The sequence below is a fragment of the Python bivittatus genome, unplaced genomic scaffold (assembly GCF_059951505.1).
Source record: "Python bivittatus isolate LINGU-HERP-01145 unplaced genomic scaffold, Pbiv_v1 ctg000170_np1212, whole genome shotgun sequence".
NCBI classification, from domain to species: Eukaryota; Metazoa; Chordata; class Lepidosauria; order Squamata; family Pythonidae; genus Python; species Python bivittatus.
Genome location: NW_028277039.1, coordinates 292055 through 318153, shown reverse-complemented (window position 1 = coordinate 318153; position 26099 = coordinate 292055). Strand labels below are relative to the sequence as shown.

Sequence of the window (26099 nt, the reverse complement as noted above, 5' to 3'; positions counted from 1 at the left end):
GGGTACTGATGGTGACCTGGAAGAAACAGATTATCTGGATTCCTGGCAATCAGGATTCAAACTAGACATGGGGTAGAAATGGTTGCCTTGGAGGATGGTACCCCTCCTCGTCCACATAGGTCTCTTGGCGGCTTTCAGTATCAATGACCATGGTATCGTGCTGGGTCACTGCAGGAGTTGGAGCTGTTTTCTTTGGTGGTTCCACTCCTACCTGAGTGGACAGTTCCAGAGTATAATCACAGGGGGCAACGCTTGAGGCTGTGGTTGCTCCAGAAGGCTCAGTACTCTCCCAATGTTATTTGAAGTTAGGGGGAAGTGGGCTAGATGGCAGGCCACAATTGGGAATGTCTATACCCCTGGAGGTCAGTGCAGATCCACCCCTTCAAAATTTTCTGAAAAGTGGCCAAATGAAGCCTAATTCATCAACATTCTCTTTCTTTAGAATGGTATATACAGTCTACCTTAATTTTCTTAAGCTCTCAAACCAGAAAGATATATGGATGTTACATTATGCCATGACCTCACCTGTGAGGTTTCACATGAGTCCCAAACAGAATGAGAACAATCATCCTCCCTGTGGTCAGTATAAGTCAAAACAACCTCTGAAATAATTGTGGTTTACTTTAGTTGTGAAATAGTTGTGGTTAAATGTAAACTGGGGGTTTAATGTGGAAAGTAAAAGATGGTCAGTACCAATAAAGTCGTATCTGCAGCTTTGTTCACAAACCCCATACTGCTTCTGATTTTACCTTCTGTGTCCAGATCAACAGCAAGATTCTGGAAGATGTCCATGTGGGCTGAATGAGTGATGGTGCTCATAGAAGGTGTGCTGCCCTTATTATGAATGTGTGCAATAGCTTGAGTACCGACATAAAGCACCAGGGCATTTATCAGCTGAATATTGTAACGATTGCCAGGTTCATTTGATACCTGGGGGAACAAATACAAAGGGAGAAGAACCACCTTCAACTGGAATAGAGTTTGAACAAAAAGTGAAATTTGACAAAGCTTTGCAAGACTTTGGTTCTGGGAGCAAGTAGTCTTCTCAACTTTCCCTACCATGCATCTGGCAACAACTTTACAACTTAAATATACAGGATTTTAAAAACAAACATACTTTGGAACATACTAAGTATGTAATGCAGTGAAGCCTAAACCTTGCTAGCTTTTAAACATTTCCAGGGGAGACTGAAGTGTGATGGACTAGGATTGGGTTAGACCTTCTGCTTAATGAGACATCTGCATTCAATTCAGGACACGGGAGTGTGTGTCAGTGTCCACTCTCACCACAAATTTAATCTTGAACAAAGGTCCCACCTGCAAGTTGCTGCGCAGGTCAGACAGGAATGTGACCGGAGAACGAGTTTTGAGATATGAATCCAAATCCTTCTTGAACTGAGGTGGCATCACACCAGTAAAATTGGTGAGTATCCGTGGAGCAATATTAATCTCGCTCAGCATGTCAACCTGTCAAGAATGCACACAACAAACAACATTGAAAGACTGTGGTTATCATGTTTTCTAAATAGCATAGAGTTACTTTATTTGGTGTAAGATATACACAAGCTGCAAGAGATGTTAGCTTTTCCTTTAGCAATATTTTCATTCATAGTTTACTTAAGTGTTCCGTGCTCATTATTAATACTCTCCCTCTGCTAATGCATTACAATACAGGCCTCAGCTCAGCAGTGTACAATGAGACAAAAGCAATGTTTTTATTATGAGCACTGATGATTACCTAGTTGGATAATGGAATGTCTGCAATCAAACAACCAAGCTCAGAGAGCACCAAAGATTCCAATGTTTTTATTATTTAAATATTGTTATTTAACAGAAAGGAAGGAAGCCAAGGGGCTTCAGACAGAAGTAGTACAAAGACTTTTATAGAAAGGCCCAGGAGATTCCAGAAAAGCTATTCCAAGCAGCCCACCATGCAGATTTCTTCTGTGCTCCCTTTGTTTTCATCCATGGGACCTTGCTTAGTACTTCTCTAAGCTTGCTGAAATGGACTTTCTTAAAATCTAGTGTGTATGTAGAATTATGCTCCAACTTCTCTTTCTATAGTATTGTGAACTCCAAGATGTCTCCCAAAGTTCCCGCTATTTAACTTCTTCAACCAGTTCTTTTCTACTGGTTAGGATCAGATCTAGGAGAAGGAATCCCCTTGTGTTTTCTTCAAGCTTCTGGAAAATGACTGCAAGACCACTGAGTTTTGGGGAACTTTGCTGGTTTTCCAACAGATGTCCTGGTAATTAAAATCTTCCATGATGTCTCTTCTCTCTGAAAGTTTTGTGTTTTGGTCAAGGAAGGAATTATCCATTTCTACTGCCTGGCTTGGTGATCTATAACACACTCCCACAAAAATATCTTTGTTTTTTCCTCTTCCTTGTATCACCAGTGCTATCAACTGCACCCTTGTGCTCTAGACCAGAATATCTGTGTGCATTTCCTTCATACGTTATGCCATTTCTCTAGTCTTGCCTATTCCTTTTTAAGAATTACCTTTCAAGCCTTACACTTGGGAGTGTGGTCCCAGCAGGTTTCAGTAACATTTTCCTGAACTAACACTTCTAGTTCTTCCTGCAGGGGTCCTCTTTCACAGTTGTTGAGGCTTGTAGCAACTGCGCTTCCTGAGGCCGTTATCTAGCCTGAAGTCTGAAGAGACTTTTGTGTCACATTCCTCTATTTCTCTGTTCCCTCCAATTTGCCTTTTCTGCTTTCTGAGAGGTATCTCGGCATTGTGGTCTCTCTGCAAGCTCTTCACGCCTCCCATTTAAGAATACCTCATCTTCACTGTAAAAGAAGGAGGGTGAATCTTTTCCTCTCTTTTAGGAAGGGAATCAGACTGCTCTTACAGCATGTACAGTTCTTGCCTTCAGGGAAGAAAACAAACATGGTGCCTCTCCTGCAGGGCACAAGAGCAGTTCCCTGCATCTCTAGGTTCCTCTGATGGAAAAAGAAAATCTGCCTTCACTCCGGAACTCTGGTTTGCTTACTCTCTGGGGAGCTGGCTTCCTTATGTCCACTGAAACTACCCCAGCTTGGTCAGCAACAAGTAATGCTCCCATCGCAAGCACTCAGGAAACAATCAGCAGTGAAAATGGGTGTGCGTTCTCTACCTCCCTGGTTCTTCCCCAGTCATCATCTCCTCTGCCCACCCACTCTCCCTGTCAGTTCACTCAGTAAACAGTGGAATGTGTTCCAAACACTCTTCTGGATTGCAGCCATCATGCTATGGCTCATGTGGGACAGAGAGGCATTCATGAAATTGAACTAATGATGACACTTGGTGCTTTGTTTGCAGCATGCTTTTGAAAGAAATAATAATAAAAAAAAAATAACAGAAAAGTAAGGTGGAGCAGAGGTCTACCAGACCTAAAGGGAACCAGACTGCAAACTGAGAGACCAAAATCTCAGATCTGGATGGCAGGAGGGACAGAGTGCAAAGAAATAGTAAAATTAACTAGATGGTTGACCTCTTAGGAAACTTTAACTTCAATTTTAGCTGAAAATGTAGAACAGCCTCAGAAGTAAGTTGTCCCTGCCCACATGCTTTAGTGGGAGATGCTTCCCAATGAGGATGATTCAAGATTACCCCAATTTATTGTTGAAAGCTTTCACGGCCGGCATACGATGGCTGGTGTGGGTCTTCCGGGCTGTGTGGCCGTGTTCTGGAAGTTTTGTTTCCTAACGTTTCGCCAGCACCTGTGACTGGCATCTTCAGAGTGCAGGAGCACAGACAGGAGCAGTGCCTGTGCCTGGGCACAGAGAGAACTACTCCTGTCTGTGCTCCTGCACTCTGAAGATGCTGGTCACAGGTGCTGGCGAAACGTTAGGAAACAAAACTTCCAGAACACGGCCACACAGCCCGGAAGACCCACACCAGCCTAACCCCAATTTACTAAATTGAAGAAACTTGAGAAGGAAGATGCATTATGGGTAGTCCTCGTATGGCGACCACAATTGGGGCCGGTAACTTGGTCATTAAGTGAAGCGGTTGCTAAGTGAAATGACTGTGCTTATGATCTTCCTTCACCTTTCCTTTGCTTTTCAGGCCTGCGAAGGTCGTAAATGTGACTACTGGTCATAAAGTCACTTTTTCATCAATGTCCTAATTGCAAAGGGTTGCTAAATGAAGCAGTTGCTAAACAAGGACTACCTGTAACACACTTAACATAGTCTTAAGTTTTTCAGTGTTACAGAACTTGCAGTTCCAGGTACCTTACCTTAAGGTTGGGAGTGAAGGGGTCAGGAAGCCTCATATTACGCGGGAAGGCACTCAAAATCAGATTCCTTAGCTGAATACAGTTTGGAGGAATCACATCACAAAATCCATAGTGGTAATCACAAAGGAATTCTGGGAAATCATGTAATAATACCAGTAACACACGCAGTGTTCCCTATGAAAACATCAAGAGGAGAAATTACCAATCTATCACATATGAGAGAGAGAGAAAGACTGACTGACTGACTGTGAGGGCACACACAGGCACACGTGGCAGCAGAATTGCAATAAGGTAAAACATCTCTGATTTGAATCTCATTTAGGTAATTAGACATTCTCTCACAGATTCAGCCTCCCCAAACCTAATGCGGAGATATTTGGAGTAATTTACAATATATCTGCATTGCACCAATTCCATTAGTACAATTTGAAAATAAGGAAATAAGGCGCTATCAGCCCTGTATCTAGCTCTGATGGTACAGTGAGGAACCACAGTGATTCATCCCTCAACATTTAAGATCCAGGCAGATCTATCCGTGGAACAGACAGATCGTTCTCCGGGAGAAACTAAGAGTTGAATGTTCTACCAATGAGTTGCAGTTAGTCATGCTGGAAAAATCCTCGAAACCATCACTAAACCGAATCTTGTTAGAAGTGCCATTAATGAGCAATCAGATCATACATGTATTAAAACTCTTTGATTTCAGCTGGATTTAAAAATTGCAAACAATATTACAGCAATCTTTACATAGGAAACTGTGAGGAAAAGGACTCTTAACTCCTTCAGTTTCATATAGGGATTCACTAGCAATTCAACTTTCTTCTGGTCAGTTCCAATTTCCTTCTCCCCCTCCCCAAATGGTCACCTAATTTACCTTGTACAAGATTTGCATAGGCTTGGCAAGTTCCACATTTCTCAGGAAAGGAGCCAAATATTTAAACAGGTCAATCAAGAGCTGTGCATACATGGGCCAACCCTATAAAGAGAAATTAAGGAATGAGAGTAATGTCATTTTTGCTAGTATGTTTCTAACACTTCCCCGGTGAGGGGAATCCCCAATTTGTATTCATCAGCATATCATCACAATTTTAAAGATCTTGGACCTCCCAGAAATCAGTCTAGAAGTGTACAAGAAGAGCTTCCCCAGAGTTTGGGGCTCTGTTTGAGGGAGGTGGAACAATGAATCAGCTTGCCTAGGTTGATTTTTGCCAAATTTGGCCAAAAAGCTACAGAAAGACATAACAGATTGTTTACAGCAGTGCTTCCCAAATCTGGGTAAATTATCCAAAATTGGGCAAAAGTGGTTTTTCTTTGGGCAACAACACACGAACCCATTACCTATCACAATAGGAACATTTAAATTGACTTAAGTAAAAAGAACTTTCTGATGAGCAGTTTTGGGTAATGAAGAAAAAAGTTTGGAAAGCACTGGTCTACAGCCTTGACAGCTGTATCAAACTTCTATTTGAAATTCAAGGCTAGAGTGAACTGACTGAAAAGTAAAGGGTAAATCACATTTCCTGTTAGTATTTGATATATTTCCTCAAAAGTGACATATGCTAATGAATCTAATCACTAACAGGTTAACTTGGCCAAACAAAAACTGGTTACTTACCTGGAACTGGGTTGAGAATCATTTATACATACATGCATATGGTTTTTTGCACTTACACAGATCCCATTCAAAACCTCCTGAAGCATGCAGACTTTTGGCAGAAGTCCCATTTTCTCTGCATATCATATATGCAAGGCATGGACCATGCTAATCCCCTCTGAGAGTGTGGCAGAAAATAACTTTAATCATGAGGAAAAATGGCGACACAAAGCAGGATTGGAGGGCAGACTATGTGCAAGCATGCATGACCATTCACAGTCCTTTGTTATATTCAAGTGACAGTTCTTCACCGGAGTTTCTGTGATTCACAGAACAGCCCCTTATTCAGTTGAGCCATTCGTAAGGCAGAGTGATCCACCAAATGCTGCAATTCTTGGTGACTGAAGAGCTGTACCAACTCAGAATGCTGGGCCCGGACAGCTGTTTGACACAATTGTGGCAGAGACGTTTTACAAAGAGCTGCAGATGTTGTCACTGTCTTTGTGGGATGACACTACATATCATGTGAGCACTGCTGCTTAGCTAGTTTTACGGTGGCCACTGTGGCGCAACACTCCTAAACTGTTGGATTGACTTTGAAAACTCCAGAACCACCACTGGTCCCTTTGAAGCACTGCACTTCTATATGAAAAAATAGTTAGTGCCTTCTGCACATTGAAAATATGCTGGTGTTGAAGAATTAGAGATAGGCAAAATAATGCCCTACCCCAAATAAAACTAAAAAAAAAAAAAGGATTTTGACACAAAGTAATGTCTGAGCAAAGATTTCAAAGCAAGAAAAGGTGTGCCCTATGATGTGCCAATATGTTGGCTCACTAAACATGTACCCATCAAGAAAAGCAAATGGATAGGGTTTGCATAATTGGAACTGGATGGGATGTTGGCATAAAGAGGTGGTTCAAACTCTTGATAAACCGCTTAACTAGAAAAAAAAAAAGATATATCCTTGAAAAGTGGGACAATCAAAAACATTTCAAGGAAGACAAAACTAAGCCATACAGTTTCACACTTAGTAGAAAAACCCAAACATGAATGATATGGCCCCACAGAGGGTTAAAATGCTACTTCTCTGCTTATTCAGTATAAAGTCTTTTCTTTTCTATGTAGTTCCTGGGGAAGGATTTCCTGTGGGCCTACAGAATTTCATTTATTTGAAACAGGAGGAAAGTCAGAAGCAAATTGAGATGTTGGTGATAATGTCTTCAAAGGAGCGTAACAGAGATAATCTGGATGAGTTACTCATAGCAGTGGAGCAAGGGCATTAAGGAATAAAAGAATGCCTTTTGTCAAATCTCATGGCTCTTTTGATTATCGTGGATATCTAACAGTGGACTGGGGAAAGGAGATATAAGTGGGACAAGTCCCAGAGAACAGAAAGGCATCAACAAGACTGCTGCAGAAGCAGAGGTGTTCGCTACTGCAAAGAGATTAATCACAAGATTGAACCAGCAGAGCTGCGGTTGATTCAGTTCTCTCCCGTCATGTGGGTCATCGCTAACAGGACTGCACCCAAGCACTCACCAAACTCAGAGCTCTAGGGCAAGATTTTGAAAGTGGTTTGGTGCCATTTTCTAGACAGCTATCGCTTTTGTCTGATTTGACTTGGATTGACCTTAGAGTAAGCCTTCCAGTGCCTTCTAGACCACTAACAGCTCTGGTCCATTGATATACCAGGAATGCCTTGACTACTGACCAGAAACCCTGAATGCAAAAGGACTGCAAATATGCACCTCACTGTGTGGTGAGCACATCGATTATGAGGAAGGGTAGTATCAGTCATCACAGAGAGAATTCCCCAGCCAGTGAGAGAACCCAATTCATCCCTAAATTTGCTAGGATGAGGGGTTCTTCATTCTCTCACTAAAAATTGTTAGATGGACAAGGAAGATAACAAACTTTTTTCCTGATAATGGAGGGTTAGTGTGCAAATAATGAGTTAGCAATGTTTTGCAAATGTATCTACCTTTTCAGTCTCTGAGAAGCCCATGACACTTTTCAAAGTTGATTCAAAGCTTCAAGTCAAGCAAAAACACAGAAGAAATGCCCAGAACACCCAGTATGGGATGTCAATTGCCCAAATTTAATTTAATTTAATTTAATTTAAGCAAGCTTTATGGACTAGCTATGCCACCGCTATCACTGCCACACATTTGGGAAACCTGTGGCTAAAGAAAAAAGTGACACAAAATGGGCAATCTGTATTATGGGAATGTATATTATTGAGTTATGAAAATAGTTCTCATATAGATATAACTACACCCTGGTACACAAGAGTTAAATTGGCAGCTATTAAAAATGAGCCCGTATCAAAAAATGCTGAGGTCCCAAGGATCCAGGATGAGTCACAGACACCATCCTTTTTAGGGACAAGTACCTTGAGTCTACTATCCCCAGAGGAAACACATTCAATTGCCCCTTTTCACACACAAGTTTGGAATGCTGGGAACTGAAAGGACACATTGTTTTGTTCAAAACTTGGTGTGATTACAGTATCTTAGAGTTGGGCCAACCAATCACCAAACAGCAGAAGTGGGGCTATGTTGCTGAGAAGGTCGAACCAAATGCCTAGGTTCTGTTAAGTTGGGCAAGATGATGATACCAATGAACTCTGGGAGAATACTAACAGAATGACCTGCATGACTACAAGGCTATAGGTGGGAACGGAAAAGTATTGAAGACTCCATTTATATACCATAGTGTATAATTTCTGAACTCCATCCAAGGCATCATTAGTCTTCACAGTAAACAAGCCATTATTTCGTTATCATTGAAAAGCAACTCCTGGACTTCTTTAGTATGGCTAAGAGAGCAAAGCATGACTGTGGTTATGATCTTCATCACTGTCTTTGATACCACTTGTCATATATTCAATTCCTCCTTTGAAAAACATGTCAGCTCTATCTAGAAAAACTGGTCAATTTGGTATTTGTCTTCTGAAACACTTTCTCCAATGAGAGATACTGTTATTTTGCCATGCATGCCTGATAACTGCTCCTGAGAACATGTGTGTCCACAACCATTCACTTTTCTTCCCTCTTCATCTGTTACAAAGTGTTATTGGCGATGGGATCTCAACTGGAATATCTGGATCATGTGTCCTGAAACAAAACTGACACCCATCATCACACAGGCTATAGATTCCCTATACTGCAAGAGGCTGGTGGCACTGTGGCAACTTAACCCATGAAAACCTAGATATTTTTAACAAAACTTGAAACATTGGGATGAGAGCTAGGAGAGAGCTGGATCATCCTGTATTGGATGATAAACCAAAAAACTTTGCTATATAAAAATCTGCTCACTATATAGCAAGATTCTTTCAAGAAAGCCTGATTCCCTACTTTAGCATCAGGTGCTAGTATAAATTGAACTACTGATGGAACTACAGTAGCTTTCAAAGCATAATCCTTTCCTTTCAAAGCAAAGTAGCTTTGATCCCTGTGAAGAATATACTGGGAGCACAGGTAGGCTATTGTCCATATCTGACTGGAGAATGCCTACCTTGGGCCTAAAAGTCTCAGATTAAGGAGTCTTGATCTTAAGTTATTTCAATGCCTCTGGCAAGTGGAAGGCTCACAACTAGAGGTGCCAGTAGTAAAGGGATGAATGACAAGGCAAGGCAGTCTGATTTTTGGGTTCTGGTTGAGGGAGATTAACGTGCAGCTTTTATCTTTTCTGTCTTGATCGGGACTAAGGTTTTAATCATTGATTTCTCCACAGTGTTTCACTTGAATGGTCCTGAGAAAGAGCATGGGAAATCCCAGTACTTTTCTGGAAACTTGAAACTGACAATGTGATGTGGGGGTCAATAGACAAAAATACTGCTGCAGATATGGATTCTGTGGCCTTCCAAGCCTTTTTTTCCAGAGTGTCACTCACAGCTGTGTCAATTGGTTGTGGTACTCTTGCTCAGCAGAAGCCTGGCACTGGATACAGGTATCCATCGTGTATCTGACTCCACGGCACGTAGGGCAAAGGCCAGGGCCATCTGAATAGTGACTTGTGTCACAGGACTTCAAGGCCAAAGTTTGAGGAGGACGGGTCACCAGAATTCGTTATTATCTGCAAAGGAGTCCTTTCTATTTTCTTTTTTCTTATGCTGATTATTCAAAACAACTCAGAGAGCAGAAGAACATTCCAAGTCAACTGAACAGACTAAGGATGTGCTGCTGAGGGGATGAATGGGATTCAGCCTTAAGCCTGGCAGCTCTGTGGATACGGTATTGTTCTAGCATAAATGGTAGAATTTCTACGAATGGGCTTTGTATGTACAAAACTTGTAGAATGAAAATGTGCCCAAATTTATTTATAATTAACTTGTATCCATGATATGGGATTGAGTTTTGGTGTCCTTAAAATGACAGATGGAGCTTCTTAGCCATTTCCTTATGGAAAGATGGTAAGTGCATTACATCAAAAGCCATATAATCATTTAATTTAACCAAAATCTACAACCAAGATGCATCCTGATATTCTGTGGAAGCTTCATAAGTAAGAGAAGATAAACTACAGCCACACCTTCTGCTGTGGTGTATGTGCCAGCATTCTTGCAATAAATATCCGATGGGAGATCAGTTCTAACCAAGCATAAACAAAACCTGGAGCTTTTGTAGGTCGCAGGATGTGAAATGTGTTACTAAAATAAAAACACAGCACAAGGCTTTGGGTCAGTGTGATATCTACCAAAGTTAAGAAACTGCATTATAATCTAGGTTTAGAATATCATCAACAGCAACAAATGAAAACTGTGATATAAATAGCTTTTTCTAAAAAAAGAAAAGCAGTCTTCTACCTCACATTATAGCAGTGGAAATATAAATACAGGTAATCCCCAATTTAAGAACGAGTTATATTACCAAAGTCTGTCCTTAAGTCAAATTTGTATGTAAGCTGGAACAGTATTATTGTATAATACTGTGTAAGTAGTATTGTGTAATTAACTTGAACCATTGTGTATTTAACTCGAATTTTGCTACTATAGGCTCCGTTCTTAACTATGGGCCATCCTTAAATCAGATGTTCTTAACTTGGGGACTACCTGTGTCATCAGATGACAAGCAATTTTCATGGTCTCTGGGAAAAAATAATCTTTTTAAACAGTTATTCCTTCTCTCAGTGATCCTTATGATCCAAATTCTCAGCATTAGCAAATCACAACGTGTGTATGTGTGTGTGTGTGTACAGTGGGGGAAAAAAGTATTTAGTCAGCCACCAATTGTGCAAGTTCTCCCACTGAAAAAGATGAGAGAGGCCTGTAATTTTCATCATAGGTATACCTCAACTATGAGAGACAAAATGGGGGGAAAAAATCCAGAAAATCACATTGTCTGATTTTTAAAGAATTTATTTGCAAATCATGGTGGAAAATAAGTATTTGGTCAATATCAAAAGTTCATCTCAATACTTTGTTATATATCTTTTGCTGGCAATGACAGAGGTCAAACATTTTCTGTAAGTCTTCACAAGGTTTTCACACACTGTTGCTGGTATTTTGGCCCATTCCTCCATGCAGATCTTCTCTAGAGGTGTGATGTTTTGGGGCTGTCGCTGGGCAACACGGACTTTCAACTCCCTCCAAAAGTTTTCCATGGGGTTGAGATCTGGAGACTGGCTAGGCCACTCCAGGACCTTGAAATGCTTCTTACAAAGCCACTCCTTCATTGCCCGGGCAGTGTGTTTGGGATCATTGTCATGCCGAAAGACCCAGCCACGTTTCATCTTCAATGCCCTTGCTGATGGAAGGAGGTGTTCACTCAAAATCTCACGATACATGGCCCCATTCATTCTTTCCTTTACACGGATCAGTCGTCCTGGTCCCTTTGGAGAAAAACAGCCCCAAAGCATGATGTTTCCACCCCCATGCTTCACAGTAGGTATGGTGTTCTTTGGATGCAACTCGGCATTCTCTCTCCTCCAAACACAACGAGTTGAGTTTAGACCAAAACGTTCTACTTTGGTTTCATCTGACCATATGACATTCTCCCAATCCTCTTCTGGATCATCCAAATTCTCTCTAGCAAACTTCAGACGGGCCCAGACATGTACTGGCTTAAGCAGGGGGACACGTCTGGCACTGCAGGATTTGAGTCCCTGGCGGCGTAGTGTGTTACTGATGGTAGCCTTTGTTACTTTGGTCCCAGCTCTCCGCAGGTCATTCACTAGGTCCCCCCGTGTGGTTCTGGGATTTTTGCTCACCGTTCTTGTGATCATTTTGACCCCACGGGGTGAGATCTTGCGTGGAGCCCCAGATCGAGGGAGATTATCAGTGGTCTTGTATGTCTTCCATTTTCTAATTATTGCTCCCACAGTTGATTTCTTCACACCAAGCTGCTTGCCTATTGCAGATTCAGTCTTCCCAGCCTGGTGCAGGTCTACAATTTTGTTTCTGGTGTCCTTCGACAGCTCTTTGGTCTTGACCATAGTGGAGTTTGGAGTGTGACTGTTTGAGGTTGTGGACAGGTGTCTTTTGTACTGATAACAAGGTCAAACAGGTGCCATTACTACAGGTAACGAGTGGAGGACAGAGGAGCCTCTTAAAGAAGTAGTTACAGGTCTGTGAGAGCCAGACATCTTGTTTGTTTGTAGGTGACCAAATACTTATTTTCCACCATGATTTGCAAATAAGTTCTTTAAAAATCAGACAATGTGATTTTCTGGATTTTTCCCCCCATTTTGTCTCTCATAGTTGAGGTATTCCTATGATGAAAATTACAGGCCTCTCTCATCTTTTTAAGTGGGAGAACTTGCACAATTGGTGGCTGACTAAATACTTTTTTGCCCCACTGTATGTGTGTATGGATTATAGAAATGTATACTAATAAATCTTATTTAAAAGCATACTAAATAATTCTCCAAGAAATCAAGATCACTCAAAAGCAATTCAATATACTATACTTTTATTTAAGAGGCAATCTCATAACAGTGCATTTATTGCAACTGTAACTAGTAGGTCCACAAAACCTTCTCTAAATGTAAAAACGGGACTTGCTTTTCATACATTCCTATTTCTCCTATGTGCCAAAGGGGCAGCACCATTCCCTTCTGAGCTGAAACACAGCTTCCATCTATCCTGAAACAGTGTCTTGATTTCAACCGAGTACTAGGCTGAGAAATCTGCTGGGGCTGCAAACGCGTGGGCAAGCCTGCCTGCCTGCCTGCCTGCCTGCCTGCCTGCCTGCCTGCCTGCCTGCCTGCCTTCCTTCCTTCCTTCCTTCCTTCCTTCCTTCCTTCCTTCCTTCCTTCCTTCCTTCCTTCCTTCCTTCCTTCCTCCCTCCCTCCCTCCCTCCCTCCCTCTCTAATATTATCTCCTATGGTGCTTTTTTCAAAACTTCCACGGGTGTTAAGGAAGCTCATCATAACTGGTTGGTGGGAAAGGACGACCAGTGGGCTCAATCGGACCCATGGGCTGCTCTTCCACTGGCCTTGGGGGCCTCAACCCCTCCCTTCAGTCACCTAATGGAGATGTGCTGACTACACTATGAACATCAGCATCCAGGCAATGGAAATCCTGGGCAATTCATGTTCCTCACATCAACCCCTATCTGTAGGCAAGCAAAAACACTGGCTCTGAAGGAGAGATAAAGCAAACCCAGCTCTTCAACAAAAGAAGGAAATAATTTTTTTCAGGAAAATGCATGCACTCTATTTGTACAGACATGGGTGCATCCATATATTTCATTCTGAAAAATGACATGGGTTTTAATTTAAGACTATTTATTTCTGAAATCAGAGAGTACTATCTAGTAGTGGTCAAAAGACACCAAGGCACTGACTCTTGATCTGTATCTGCAAGCAGAGATTCTACAGCCAGGATTGCAGAGACCTTCCATCTCAGGTGCTGAACAATATCAACAGTTTCACTCAGTGCTTGCTTGGGTACTGAAAGGAATAGACAGGTGAGACACACAAGAATTCCACTGTGAGCCTCAGACAGTGGTTGTTGCTAAGGGACTGAAAGCACATCAGAGTCAGTGTGTCCTGTTTGAGCCAGTTTGATCAGGGACTGGGGCTTGTGAAATCATTATTGGCCATGAAGGCAAGTGCAACTGGGCTGAGGGAGGCTGGGGAGCCATGGAGCATGATTTATTAAAAAATACTTTTTTATCCTGAAAATGTGATATCCAGTAAGACTGCAGCATTTTCCACCAGGTCCAGATGTTTAGGTGAAGCATTCCCAAATGTGGAAAAGGAATTTGCTTTCTACTTTAAGTAAGGACCAACACATTTCTTTCACTAAGCACAACTCTTTCAGGTATACCTAGTTTAGCAATAAATAGTACCTGATAGTGTGTTTCACTACAGTAGTTCTCGCTTAACAAACGTTCATTTAGCGACTTCAAAATTACGACGGCACTAAAGGTGACTTATAACCAGTGCCCGAAGTTACCACCGTTGGAGTGCCTCCGTGGTCATGTGATTGCGATCTGGGTGTTTGGCACCAGCAAGGACTCATGATGGTTGCAGCATCCTGGGGTCACATGATCGCCATTTATGATCTTCCCAGCTGGCTTTGGGCAAGCAAAATCAATGGGGAACCATGTGGTTCATTTAATGACCACCTGATTCACTTAATGACTGCTGCAAAAAGGTTGTAAAATTGGGTCTGGTCACATGATGATTCGTTTAACAGCCGCATCTCTTAGCGACATAAATTCTGGTCCCAATTGTGGTTGTTAAGCGAGGACTACCTGTATAAATAAAACTTCCTTTCTGTCTCTGATGATTGCCATTCAGTAACATAATCCTCAGGGCTAGAAACAGTAAACTGTGGTCGGTTTTCCTGAGGATCAAATGTACGGAGAAGAGGGCTGGAGTCTAGACAGAGAACCATTCTAGGAATCTCTACACAGTGCTTTCCTTTCCCAATGTCCTGGCAACCGAAACTGGTAACTCAAGCTTTGAGAAGATGGTGCTGTCCCCAGATATCAGGAGCAGATATTTGAATTTTTTGGTCAAAAACTTTTTTTTTCTAAGGAAAGGTTTCCAAGTATGCTTATACATTTGCAATATACAGCTATTTGGTTAATAGACACTGGTTTGAGTAATATATCTAAATTTAAAATCATTACTTTTTGAGGGGCAGCAAGTCAATAAGTGCAAGAGGAGGATTTGATCAGCTCTGGCCACCATCTCAATTGCACCCCTACCAGGAAGAGAAAGTGACAGCCAACGACCCATGCGCTGTAACCTCCAGCCAGGCTTAGTGCCACATACCATCTCTGGGGCAGATTTTGCAGGAGCACTTCTACACCTACCAGAAAGCTGTGAGGGTCTGAAAGTTGATAGTTTCCAGGACATGTTCAGGAGCATTTAATTCTAACAGTAACATGATGAAAATGCGGTGATAGGGAAGTTGCTGAAATTCACTCTGACGAACATCATGATCCTGCAAAAGAACTCCCACCACTATCCCAAGAACCTGTAAATACGAAGGAATGAATTTGCTTAGAATGTAATAAAACCACTTTGAAAGTGCACTACAAAGGTAGAGATTAGAGAAAATTATAAGCAACAGTTTATGGAATATTTTATTTTAAAAATTTAAAAATATTTTATCTCATTCAAGGGAATATTTTATGCTATAGATATCTAAGGCAAAGCCACTACATTCATTTCTTTACAAGAGTGTCTAACAGAATACTACAAATTAATCTCCTTATAAGTATTCCTTAAGTGGTCAAAAGATTTACTGTGTAATAGTTGAACAACCCATACAGGTATGCCGATAATCCCACAGGCTGAGGGTCAGAGACACTGAATTGCTTAACATGCAGAATATGAGTTGCAATTTAAACCAGGGTACTCCGTTTTGTCTCTGTAACACCATGTTATATAAGTGACATAAAGTAAATGCATTATAGCTCCTTACCCAAACTAGCAGTCTGGCAGAAATAAGGACACCACTAACCTTATTAAGCAGGTTGATTTTGGTGACTGTGTTGGTAGCCTCTCCAGAGTGTTTCACCAGCAGCGCAATAAGGCGCACAAAGGCATCCAGGTTGTGATAGCACTTGGCACGGATCATAGTGGGGTTTGCAGCAGGGTTGTGTTGCTGCTCAGCTTGAGCACGATAGCTGATTTCAACACACATTTCAGTGCAAAGACGAAAGAATCTTGTGATCAAGTCATCAGTTTTCAGAATTCCTTGTTGATGCATCTGTTTGGGGATGACAATGAACTCACATTTAACAGAACTTATCTTTAGTACAACAAAGTATTATATTCTATAAAACATGTTGGAAAGCAGTGGATGTAATGGGCTAACAGTGGATTAAATCTCAGCACTTCACTCACTAGGGGTGCATTACCAATGCCAGTCATTGAGGACCCAGACAGAACACCGAGGAGCTGTGTGCTGGCCAGAAAGCCCACAGGGCAAGTTCACCCTGCATGTAGTGATTATTAACACCACACACTGTTGGGATATGATAAAGCAAAGGTACAATCCTTATTGTGAGTTCTGCTCCTGGAGGACCATTCCAGGTCCTTGAAGAACAAGCAAGCTGATAAGCAATTTGAACCTTACTTGTGTGCTCTTAAGAGAGGTATCACTTATAGCAAGGAATGCTCTCAAGTCATTGAAGAAATGGATATTTCACTCAGAATGAAGCATGCAAATGTACACACTATTTATTGACAGTGACAGTATTTCAATGTCAACTTATTCAGGAGATAGTTTATTCTAATGACTCTGTAGAGAGTTTTCAATTTAATGCTAAACAAACTATGGCAGGAATTGCAAACTGAATGTAGATATAATATTATTAATATACCACTATATCGTTTAAAATATGCTAATGAACAAGGACAGGAAGTTAAAATTCTACAGATTGCTATTAATTCTCAAATATAAGGACAACATATACAATATAACACTAACACAATAGGAATAAAGGTAATTTCATTCTTAAATTAATGTATAAGTCATTTCCTCAGAGACTACCTGAGATATACGCATCATTAAAAGAGGAGAAAGGTAGTTTCATTAATCCTGTTGCCATGGACTCAGTAAACATTCATATTCCAATGTATTTTCATGCCAGTTAAATATAGAAAACCTTTTGTTTCACCATATCACACAAAAGATCACCTTCAATGAATACTAGCAAGGTGTGATACTTATCAATGTTAGCAGTTATCAAAACTCTAGGTGAAATTCAGAGAGTAAAGTAGTAAACTCTACTAAAGGAAGCCATTAAATCAACACATAAAATAAGAAATAATTCACTGGTATTTTATTGTCTGAGCTACTAATAAATATTTTCCTCATTTGGCAATGTTATTCTTTGAAGATGTGATCTTTCAAAATAAAACTCTGACTTTGGAGGGCTCAAGGTGAATTTCATATAAACATGTCATAAAAAATAGTTGGAGCAAGTTTAAGAAAACCAAAATGTTCAGGATCAGTCAGTACAGAAAAGTGAGATAGGGTTTTGCTTTACATTTCTCAGCCTATATTCCTGAAGTAACTTTAAAACACTCTGTTAGCTCCTTGGCCACTTTCAAGATAGATAGTCTGTTTACTCCATCTCTCTGTTCAAACTGTGAACAATGGAAGCAAGTTGCTAGCATTGGATAATTATGGAAAGAGCACCCCTAAGCAGCAAAAGCTCTGAGCCAACTGGTAATAGATGAGCATGAAATGCAAAGGTGGATTTGTATTAGGGTATACAAATGTATCTGGGCAAGGATGGGTGTCTTTGCGCAAACAGCTCTAAATAATTTGTTTCATCCAACAATACTGTGAAATTGATAATTACTAACACTTTTCCATAGTAGGATTAACTGTTGGTTGGTCCTGAAACTGCCAGAGTGCTTTGGCAAGATCAGTAGTGCATACAATTCTAAAAGCTTTGGGTGTAGTTCCCAGAGAGTCTCCAAAAATTGCTACCAAATTATGACTATGGACAATAATCAGTTGTCGCTTTCTCCTTGGTAGTTCCTTGATTAGGCTATTGTTTTCTGCTTGAAGTTATGACTTTTAATGTGCCAGAAAAAGGATTAAATACATGGTGGACAATCAAGATAACTATATTGATTAATTTAATGCAATTATTTAATTTTAATTTATGGGAAAATGTATGGATCCATAGCAAAAATAGTTAAATGTTTTGGAGTACAATATCCAACGTATTCAAAATGTAGGTCTTTAGCCCCACCCCCAAAGCTGCAGTCTACACAAGATTGTTAAAAGGGGGTCAGTTATGTCCTAGAGGTGCTTAGCATGCTACCAAGCCAAAGCCCTATTTGACTTATGGCCCAGGTACCTGATGGGTCACCTTCCCCCTTAGAGACTGCTTAGGTCATTAAGTTCTAGTAGGAGGTGACCTTCACAGCAAAGGATCTGCCATGTATTCCCAATGTGGCAACCATAATACCTGTTCAGTTACGATTGGCAGCAAACTTTTAAAATTTCCAGTACCAGCTGAAACCTTATTTGTTCAACAGAATTTGTCCTCCTTTGTTTACTGCTATTGCCCTTATTAGCATCCTGTAAAATGTTTCAGTTATTTGTAATTTTACATTATTTAACTTCTTTTGCAATTTCATATTGTTTATTTTTGCTTTGTACCCCTGGTTTAGGCTAATAGTTTAATGATGGAAATAGGTAGTAATTTTCATTCAAACTATTTAATATATATTTCAGTACACTGATGTGACAGAATCAATACTATGCAACTCTTTACAAGTTCCATGATCATTTTGCCATAGTTTTGTTGAAAAAAAAGCACCTCTCTTTCCCCAAGTTCTACCTGTCCAACAAATGCAGAGAAGGCTTTGGTACTGTCACGGCCAGCTGCTGCAGAGTGATAAAGATTCACCCATTCCCTCAGGAGATATTCTGCCTTCTCTCTCAGGCCTGGAGGATCATCATATTCTGAGGCTTGAGAAATCCCAGAATGCATCATAAAGTTTGGTCCTCCATGAGCACGATCAATCATGGCTTCGTAGTTGGACCGTACCACTTCCATCAACTGTGGCAACCTGTAAGTACCAAAGTGGTAAATTCAGATTCTGGATATCTAGAGCCCATCTAGCATACATTCTTTTACAAACTTGTATCTCACTTTTCCTCAACAGATATCAAGATGGCATATATTATCCTATTTCTTTTCTCTCAAAGAAAAATGGTAAGGTAGGTAAGTCAGACACAAGAAACCTGTCCAAAGTAATACTTAAAGCTGAACAGAAATTTGTGCCAATTTCAAGAGAAGGGTTAGTGCTTGATATTAGCAAATGGATCTGCTGAAATGGGCGAAAGTCTGGCCTCCACTTAATTATAGGAGGATTATCCTATCCTCACCTCTCCCAGTAACTGGAATATTATGGACAAAAACACAGTGAGATAAAATGGATTCCAGGTTGGATGGATAACATCCTCAAGGGCATTAGGCAGTGCCCCTACTGACACAGGAGGAAAGTGAGGCAGGAATGACAGAGCAGCTGTTTTTGCAACAAATTATGAGTTTCCTCTGGCAACCACCATTGGTAACTTAGCATTACCCTTCTGGGGCATTTCCTCTGGAGTGAGCATTTATCCTCATTAGAGTTTCAATGGTATGGAACAAATCTGCTTCTGTCATGTGAGCTACACTTCTCTCATCCACCAAGAGGATCTTCACCAGCTGCATTGCAAATGCCACCGCCATGTAGTTCAAGCCATTCTCCATAGACTGTAAACAACAAGGATGTCAAAAAAGTGAGCCATGTCCATTCCAGAGCATTTATATAGTCTTCATGAAAGTAAATGCCAATAACTCACCTGAGCCAGGTGGAGGTCATACTGTTGCATGTTAACTAGATGATTACGTATCAGGAGCTCCACTGCTTCTACGTTGTATTTATATTCATCTCGACACTCAATCAGGCATCTGGAAAAGTTTGTCACTTTCTTATGTTAACTTGGTTTTCTTCTAAGTCTCAACAGGCAAAGATGGATTAATTTCTCTTTCACGTGTCCCCTCAGTTTAAGCATACAAGGGTAACGTCTTGGCCAGTGGCAAGGAAGCCAACAGAAAGTAGCAGCGAATTAATTCTAGCTGACCCTTCCACAAAGGGCTGGAAATAGCCAAAACAAATCCTTCCAGGCAACTGATGACACCAGCACAAATAATTTTCGCTCTACCTGCCACATAGCAATAACCTTCAAACTAATGTCATTTGTTATGGCTCCACATGAAGGATTCATAGGAAATTAAAAACAGAAAGACACTATAAATGACTAAGTTTGATTTCTGTCATTTTGTGATGCGATATAACCATTTTGATATTAATTTCAGAATATAAGTTAATCATGTCAGAGACATTACTTCTTTTATTTAAGGAGTTTAGAACCACAGCAGCACTAAGCACGCAATATAAACTGTAAGCTTATACAGGGCCAAGAATAATATTAAATCTGAATGTCTAGTGGAGTCATGTTAAGCAAGACACAATTTATATATTCAACAATTATGTCAACAGTTTATAGGAGGCAGTTTGTGAATACAGGGATTCAATCTAAGCCCTGGAATGGGCTATGCAAAATGCCCAAAATAGCTATTTTGATTGCCTAAGCTCAGGAGAAAATACCCGCATTCAGAGAGTTTTCTTCCAGCCTCAGAAAAAATACACTGCTTTATACACAACTTGGGGAAAAAAAGACAAGACAGTTTTGAATACATTTTGCTCAACAGAAAAATTAATTTGCTTTTATAGGAGGGTTACAAGTTTCCTTTTTGAAATGTAACAGCCTATGTTCTATAGCTATTCAGAGCTGTCCTTTGGAGGCAGTTGATACATATGCAAATTCTGCTTTAATTATTTGAGGAGAGCTATTAGAGACAAGCCGGATTTATAATGGAAAAGTACACTTATGTACTTTTTTTTAATGTAGTCACGAAGAAGCCTTTATCAGACCAACAGCCAGAGAAGTCTATGTATGAATGTGGGGCTTACTTTTTTGCTTAATTCATTCTCATTGTTTCCTAACAGAATTTTAAAAGAGGTTTTCAAAAACATAATTTTTCTTTAGGTTAACAATGAAGGAAGAGGGGCTTCAAACAGTTTGAAGATCTATTCTGACAGAGCTCACAACCCGTGTGCTCCATGTTTTGTTTCACTGAATTCAAAACAGAAGGAACATTCTGACTGGATTGTTTCATCCCAAGTTCAGAACAAAATGTTTTTTCAGTTTCATGCCTTCTCTATTTTGTAGAGAGATTAACTCTTCCGAAGATGCTTGAATCCCAGTCCTGATAGTTTTCTTTTTCTTCTACCAACACATTTGCTTTTTTACTAAGGAAACTGCTATGATATAAACCATGTGATGGTCTTTCAAAGCTTTCCTCCTGCCCGTCATCATTACTGACCTTGTTATCTGCTTGTTACACCAGGGAGACCCATAGGCACGGCCATCTTGCAGTGCTTTTAATACAAGCAAATGACATTCGCGGTACCGGAGGAGGAGGTCTGCATCTGCGCCACTAGTGGCGTCTAACAATCCTTCAACGGCCTGTCAGAAGAAGAAAGAGTAAAGAATTTTCTGACAGAAGAAACCCTGTTTTCTGACTGGACCACTGATATCTTTAAAATTACAATGGAATATTTAACAACTCTCTTCCTTTATCATGCACAATGGTGCCCCACAAAACCTCCAGTAAGTTAATTCCCTCCTGAATAGATATAATCCACCTTCTATTTTCCAAAGAAGCAGCTCCAATATGTATCTTTTTATCCAAAGGCATAACTTCTGCTTCTGAAAACTATTTGAACAAAGGATTCTGGAGGTGAACTGCTGCTCAAGGGACAGTAGTGTCAATAAAACTTTAGATTCCTGGACCATGGACTACACTATCTACCTACAGGAAGGGTTTCTGGCAAAAGCCTATACAATCTTGGGCTGCATCAAGAAATACATGATGTCAAAATCACAGGACGTGATTGTTCTGTTCTATGCTGTCTGGTGAGACCACACCTGGAATACCACTCCAGTTCTGGTGGGCACAATACAAGAAGGGTGCTGAGAAACTGGAAAGAGTATACAGAAGACTGACAAAAGTGATGAGGGGCTTAAAGGCTAAATCCTATGAAGTACAGTTAAATGAACTGGGTACATTTAGCCTAAGGAAGAGAAGGCTAAGGGGAGGCACAATAGCAGTCTTCTGATATTTCAAGGACTATCACAGGAAAGAAAAGGTGGATTTGTTCTCCACAGTGCCTGAGGGTAGGACAATGTCAGCCCTTTGTGGAAGGCAGGTCAAAAAACAGACACCGCAGGGATTCCAAGAATACTATTTTATTATTTTAGGGTATAGTAACAGAATCTTGAAAGCTTGCCCAAGTTGTGCTCTGTCCCATCTTATACTAAACAAAATCAAGGCAGAGTTATTTTGAGTTTCTTTCTCATGTTTGCTTCAGTCTCTGGACTGTGTAATCTTTTCTGTACTCCTTAATAGTTATTTCATTATCTTCCATAAGGTCATCTCCAAATTCCTTTTCGGGCAAAAAACAACAGGTGGAAGTTGTACAGAGGGAGGTTCTAACTCAAAGGAAGGAAGGAAGGATTTCTTGACCGCAAGAGCTTTTAAGCAGTTGAACAGCCTGCCTCCTGGGGTTGAGGGAGGTTTTCAAGCAAATGGACAGCTCTTTGTCTGGGATAATAGGAGGATTCCTGCCCTGGGCAGGGGGTTGGATGAGCAGACCTCTAAGCCCCTTCCAATTCTATGGTTCTGGTCAGCACTTTTATTATTTAACTATGGAGTCAACCAGTAGCTTAGCAGGGATTCAGGCGGCAGATAATTTCAGAAATGGAGCATTTTACTTGATTGAGCAAAGCAACTGGCCACACCAAAGAGGCTGGATTTCAATTCTCTTCCACGTTTTATAGACTGAGTATAATGCTGAAGGATGACGGAGAAGCCAATATTAGTAGTAGCAGCAGGTGATGTGCCAGAACCTAAGATCTTAGTTAAACAGGTGATGTATAATAAATAAATAGTTCAGTTAGCCCGACTAATGATTTCATATGGAACCTTGCGATTGTTGTTTGCACTTGTTTCTCCTATATTATTTTTTCATCAGTAAATTTTCTTATATCTAAAGATTGGATTTATTTGTTTGTTTATTAAATTTATATGCCGCCCATCTCCCTCAGAGGGTGACTCCAGACGGCTCACATAATAAAAACTGATTTTAAAGGGAATTTCTCATTAAAACTTTTTCCATGTGCAAAATTGAGTAGTTATACAGCTAGCCCGTAAGTTTTAGGATTGGCATGAGGTTTATTACATTCTGTATTGCTGGGCTTTGGGGATTTTTGGCTGTTTTTTTCCCCTGGGGCTAGGCTGAAGGGAGATAACTTTGGTCAAAGGGTTAAGAACTTCTCAGCTAGACAGTCTATGGTATATTAGGAAGTTCAGTCTGACTAGTGACAATCTATCCCAATTATCTCTCACTGAGAAACCTTGGAAGAAAAGTCCACCACCCTCTCTGCTTATGTCTTCAGGGAAAAGCTTTGCAGCTTCTCCTGTAGCAACGATGAAAATGTGACCAAGCACAGCCTAAGGCAGAAGAAAACAGCTTGTTTTCCAGCTTCTTACTAGGAAAAATATTCAGCTTCAATGGCAGTTCTTCTTGGGATTGCAGAATAGATAGGAGTCTGCAAACAGTCTGCCCTGATCCTTCAGACAGGGACTATGTAAGTACATAGTCTTATAATCTATTTTAAGGTGCTTACAATCCAAATCCCACCATCTTTATGGAGACCTAGAATCTGTTCTCTCCACAAAAGAAGTGACAAAGATTTACAATGAGTTCGCACACAAACCTTTTGTAGCAATCCAAGGGCTGCAATAGCATCTCGAGAATTACGAGCCACAACAACAGCCTCCAAAAGGCTTCGCAAAGCTTGTGTCTGTGGATTCATGGCCAGAGTGTGAGGAATGGACTGCAGGTGCTGTTCCAACTCCGCCATGCATTTATCGTAGATCTGTGCCACGTCATCTGTCGCCCAGGCTTGCTGAATTAGGATGAAACAAAGACCTAAGTCAGTTCACTGAGGAATGATCCTTCTAAATGCTTGTTTTTAAAAAATGCCTTTGAGTTACAGTTTTCATCAGGAGCATTATTATCAGCATCTTTAAAACCATTTTAAAACCATTCTTTTGAAGAATACTGTTATTAATCTTCACTGATCTCCAGAAGCCACTGGATAAAACCCTCTTCTGCCTCAACTGGACGACTACCTTCATAGGCTGGGCCAGGATTCCTGTAGGTTGGGTCGAATCATTTGTTGGTAAGAAACCAGGAACATTCCGTGCAAATTCTTCATATACAGCTAGCTGCTTTGGGTCCACACCACCAACCTTAAAACAAAAACAAAAGAATGTTAGCAAAATACTCCCACATCTGTATTCATATCAAAATTCAATCAAACTACTATAGTTGGGAATGGATGTCCTCAACTACTCTTGTTTGCAACTAATTCGGGAAAAGAGACTACATTTATTGCATTACCTACTGAGTAACACAATAAGATATTCAACTAAAATGTATCAGTTTAAGCACTTGCACAGGTCCTTCTAGTTTACATGTTTAATTAGAAGCCTGCTCTTTTCAAGGTACGTTTAATGCTATTTTCACACCAACGATATGGCACTAAGCAACCGCATTCAGCATGATTCCACTGTGATAAAAGGACGCTTGTAGCCCTCCAGACACGGCGAACAACAGCTTCCCAGTAGCACCAGGGAGTGTAGATGGTAAAGAGGATAGGAGAGCTACAATCCCAGCCCCCACAGTAATGCTCCAACAGATGTGCACAACTTTTGCTTCATTGGGGTTTTGCCCAAAGGGAGTAGTATACCAACTTTCAAACACAACTAGAGAACCTTCACTATAAACTTCTTCAATCGTTCCACAGAGGAAGAGAAAGCAAAAGAAGATACAGAGCATAAATGGGAGGCCTATAGAGTTCCTATTCTTGCTAGAAATCTAGTTGTGTATTACATGTACACAATATGCATCACTCACCAAGCTCAATGTGCCTGATGACAAAACCAATTCCCAGTTCTTAGGCAACTAGCAGAAGAGCAGGCAAGAAAGGGATTCCACCTTGTTGGCTTTCCGCAAGCTATTAAAAACAGAATTATTCCAAAGAGTATTTGGGGTATGAAGTATTTCCACTGATTTTATTGGTTCTCTAACTGTTTATATGTTAACTGTTGACTGCTTATATCTCCTTTGTTTTATATGTGTATTATGGACGTTTTAATGTGTATTCTGAATGGTGATTTTATTTGTATTTATTACACCAAGAATGTTTAACATATTTTATAAATGCATTATCAAGATCTCTTGATTGCAGCAGGCATAAATGGAATATTTTTTTAAGCCTATGTCCACATTTGGAACAAGACAGAGAATATCAGATTCTGCCAGAGGCTTTAATGAGTCAAGGCGTCTAAAGGAAAAGTTACTGAATCTATAAGCCTCACACTCAAATGGACATCTATGTGGTATAGATGAGTAACATATTTTCCAATAGTATACTGATATCAGAATTTACAGTGTATCTCTCTCCACTGTGAAGAGGAAAAAGCTTTCATTTACTGAAGGTAATTGCCATAAACTTTCCAAAACACAAAAAGACTATCTGCATGTTTGAATTTGAGATCTGTAAATAGACATTCCAACCCTCTGCTCAGAAAGCTCAGGAACCACTATCATAAAATGGCTCCACCAACAAAGGAAATACGTAACTCTTCCGACCAAAGAACTGCACCTTCTCCATGAGAAGGAACCATACCAGAAACATCACATTCCAAACAAACTCTCTCAAAACAGAATGCTTCTGGGAGCGGATCAGATTTTAAGGGCCACAGAATTGCAGAACAAGCTTCATAGCCAGATCCAGGGCTGGAGGGACTAAAGCCTGCCTTCTGAGTGTTAGGGTGAAATCCAACCTGGCCAACCAACCCAGTAGGAGAAAAAGGGAAATCAATGAAATCAAGATTGGAAATGGGTAAAATGAGTTTTCCTTTCCAGCTTCCTTCAGAAGGCCCTCCAGACTCTGTTTGGAAATGCCATGAATAGTCTGCAGGAGGAGGAGATCTGTCCTCAGAAGCAATAGTGAAAGCAAAACTAACATTTTCCAGCTGCCCAGAATTGTAGCAAACTAGAACATGCACTACAAAAGTCAACCTGACAGAGACTTCCCTGGCTGTTTCTGCTGTTGAAAAGGTACCATGATGGGATAGAAGCAGAAAACAATTTCTGTC

The 26099-nt window shown here is 40.5% G+C and overlaps 1 protein-coding gene across 6 annotated transcripts in view; it reads right to left on the bottom strand.

Moving 5' to 3' along the window:
* Positions 1-26099, bottom strand: part of CNOT1 (CCR4-NOT transcription complex subunit 1) — a 123933-nt gene that overhangs the window by 1679 nt on the left and 96155 nt on the right. For 4 of the 6 annotated variants that reach the window (XM_088135406.1, XM_088135409.1, XM_088135407.1 and 1 more), the window contains 13 exons: positions 24066-24185; positions 23648-23839; positions 21192-21334; positions 19604-19712; positions 19345-19514; positions 18573-18825; positions 15749-15997; positions 15096-15259; positions 10360-10477; positions 5101-5202; positions 4227-4400; positions 1318-1467; positions 750-930 (listed from right to left, as the gene is read on the bottom strand). In XM_088135406.1, coding sequence (XP_087991532.1) covers positions 750-930; positions 1318-1467; positions 4227-4400; positions 5101-5202; positions 10360-10477; positions 15096-15259; positions 15749-15997; positions 18573-18825; positions 19345-19514; positions 19604-19712; positions 21192-21334; positions 23648-23839; positions 24066-24185 — 2125 coding nt within the window. The remainder of the gene's footprint in view (positions 1-749; positions 931-1317; positions 1468-4226; positions 4401-5100; positions 5203-10359; positions 10478-15095; positions 15260-15748; positions 15998-18572; positions 18826-19344; positions 19515-19603; positions 19713-21191; positions 21335-23647; positions 23840-24065; positions 24186-26099) is intronic. The other 2 variants (XM_088135410.1, XM_088135411.1) reach the window with 1 other exon arrangement.